At 43.3% G+C, this 2596-nt stretch overlaps 1 protein-coding gene across 1 annotated transcript; it reads left to right on the plus strand.

The window, feature by feature from the left end:
- Positions 1-302: 302 nt before the first annotated feature.
- LOC112285242 (uncharacterized) lies at positions 303-2104 on the plus strand. The gene has a single exon (XM_024525945.3). The coding sequence runs from the start codon at positions 722-724 to the stop codon at positions 1292-1294; it is 573 nt and encodes a 190-aa protein (XP_024381713.1). The 5' UTR covers positions 303-721; the 3' UTR covers positions 1295-2104.
- Positions 2105-2596: the final 492 nt, after the last annotated feature.

Below are 2596 nucleotides of genomic sequence, written 5' to 3' on the forward strand. Positions count from 1 at the left end.
TTAACAAACAATATTTTTTATCAAAATTATATTCACGCTCAAACTTAACAGATTTCAAAATCACCTCCAAATAAACATTATACAAATTCATTGAATTCGTAGAATCCATGAACTATAAACTCTCCACAAAATGGTCACTTTTCTAGATCACACTAGGACATTCGAACAAACGAATGAGTGAAAGACGGATGAACGAATTAGAGCGATGAATGACCGACTGAACCAACGAACGAATTAGAGTGAACGAAAGAGGAGATTTCGTCCAGTTAGGGTTGAGCCCGGACTGAGCCCTCCTTCGAAAATCTTTGCATCATCTCTCATTCTCGTCCGTCCTGTGCAATCTTCGTAGTGGATGATGCGATGCTATGGAGGTGCTCTTTTGTTTGTAACAACATTGCAGATCGGCAGGTTGGCTTTGATTTCTTTGATAGGCTTTGGGTTTTTGAAGTTGAACGTGGGTGGAAGACTTGTCCCGTATTTTGGTTCGTTTCAAGGTGTCGGTGAGTTGGAGTATGAGTCGATGCATGGTTGGAGGTAATGGCGAGCTTAACTGGCAGCGGCGTAAGGTTTTTACATTCGAAGACTCTGCGGCTTAGGATTTCGCATACGTTGAGAGGGGAGCTATCAGTTGGAAGTTAAGAGCGCTCGTGGGGCTGCTGAAGCAGAGTTGGCTCTCGAGGTTTTGTTTTTTGTGGGAGTTTCTCTCATTGTCTCTGTCACGATGAATAAGGAGATGCAGAAAGAATTGCAAATTCGTCGCAGGGTGCAAAACATCTACAACAAGAGGCAGGATGATTTTCCGGACTTGCGCTCGTACAATGACTATCTCGAAGACGTTGAGGACATAATTTTCAATTTGATCGAAGGAGTAGATGTTGCCTCCACGGAGGAGAAGCTCATGAAGTACCAGAACGAGAATTATGAGGCAATCATAGCGTCCCGGGCGCGACGAGCCGAGGAGGAGGCTGCTTTTTTGAGGAGTGGGCAGTATCATGCGGCTGGTGATGCTGCACCGACGACTTTGGGTATTGATCCTCAGGTGCAGCAAAGTAATCTTCCTGCAGTTACCGCGGCGCCTGGGAAATACGCTCCCACGATGTTTCTGCCACCCAGGCCAGCAGGGCAGCAACCTGTGCCTTTGGGACCTCCGTCTTACAATGCGAATGGGGAGCCGGAAGATGAGCAGACGAAGCGGATGAGGGAAGAGAAAGGATTGCGCGCAGGAGGATGGACTATTGACATCACTCGCCGGAGGTGTTACGAGGAAGCAATAATGAGTATCTGGGTTTCCTGAATCCATACCATGTTTTTTTGCTATTACGTGTGAATGCATTATTCTGACGAAGTCGATAGAGATGAGTACGTATTCTCCTTTCTGTGCATGGTGAAGATGATATGCTGGAAGGCGTTAGTGATTATGGCTTTGTCCGAACGGTTTCAGAAGCCCTTTGATGAGCTTTAGTGTTTGTATTTGTTGACGAAGCTGTAGTCATTTGGAGTGGGATTGAGGAGACCTTCATGTATTCATTCGAATTATAATATTAGTCTTCAATTCACTAGATGATCAGTTGTAGCAGACGGAACCATCTCTTAGTGGCCGACACCAAAACTTAGTGCCATCAGTATCCTTTCCGTTTCATTGAGTTCAAAAACAGGCTCAAGTGTTTAACAACTATTTAAGGCTGCTCTTTGAGGTCGGGAATTCTGACCGGACAACTTGACCATTTAAGCACCTGATGACATCGGAGCATTTCGCAACCGAATATAGAACAATATTTATCTTCAGCAGGTTTGGGATTGCTTCAAGAGAATTTCGTTCGAATAACAGCTGGACTGATCGATTCCGTAGCTCATGTGAGCAGTGGAGCTTTGGGTATTATTCTCAATTGCCTAACGACATCGTGATCATAACCTGACTAGAAATCGTGAGTATATATATATATATATGCACTGTACATTAGATTCAGGAACTACCGTGTAGATCATAACTTGCAAAGACAATTTTATCTTTGTGGCCTAGACTAGATTATCAGGGATATGTGTGGGACCGTGGATTGCAGTGTTGGATTTTGTAATGCGTTAACATTCGTTCGTTTGGGTATTATACACATGCATTTGCAATTGGCATACAGTTTTATGGAGGTGTTGGAGTGCATGTGGTTGTTTGCCTGTTTGTTGTTAAAAAGAATTCACTGTCAAGAATTTTTTTCGTGTTTGAGATAAAGATCATTTTCATCTCTGAGGGTTTTGCTACTCGAATGAATCCTTTGAACTGCTTTTGAAAGCCGTCCCAGCCAAAGTACGTGTAATTCCTTCCATCATTCTGGCTACTCTCATCTGTTTTTACCGATCATATTTCAATACCCTTGCGCGATTGGATAACTTTTGTGCACTTGATACTCAATCTGTACCTTTTAGGCCACTTGATTTTTTTTATCGTGTTATGCTTCAGCGGCATTGTCTTTGGTGAAAAGTCCCACAGGGGGGTTTATCCTATTCCCACCCACTTCTTCTAAAATTGGAAATACTGGCCACTGATATTGATTCCCTTTTCAGAAGCAATCAATATGGAGTTTGCAAACAGCAGACCTGTGCA

The sequence above is a fragment of the Physcomitrium patens genome, chromosome 7, assembly GCF_059467195.1.
Source record: "Physcomitrium patens ecotype Gransden chromosome 7, ASM5946719v1, whole genome shotgun sequence".
Classification (NCBI taxonomy): Eukaryota; Viridiplantae; Streptophyta; class Bryopsida; order Funariales; family Funariaceae; genus Physcomitrium; species Physcomitrium patens.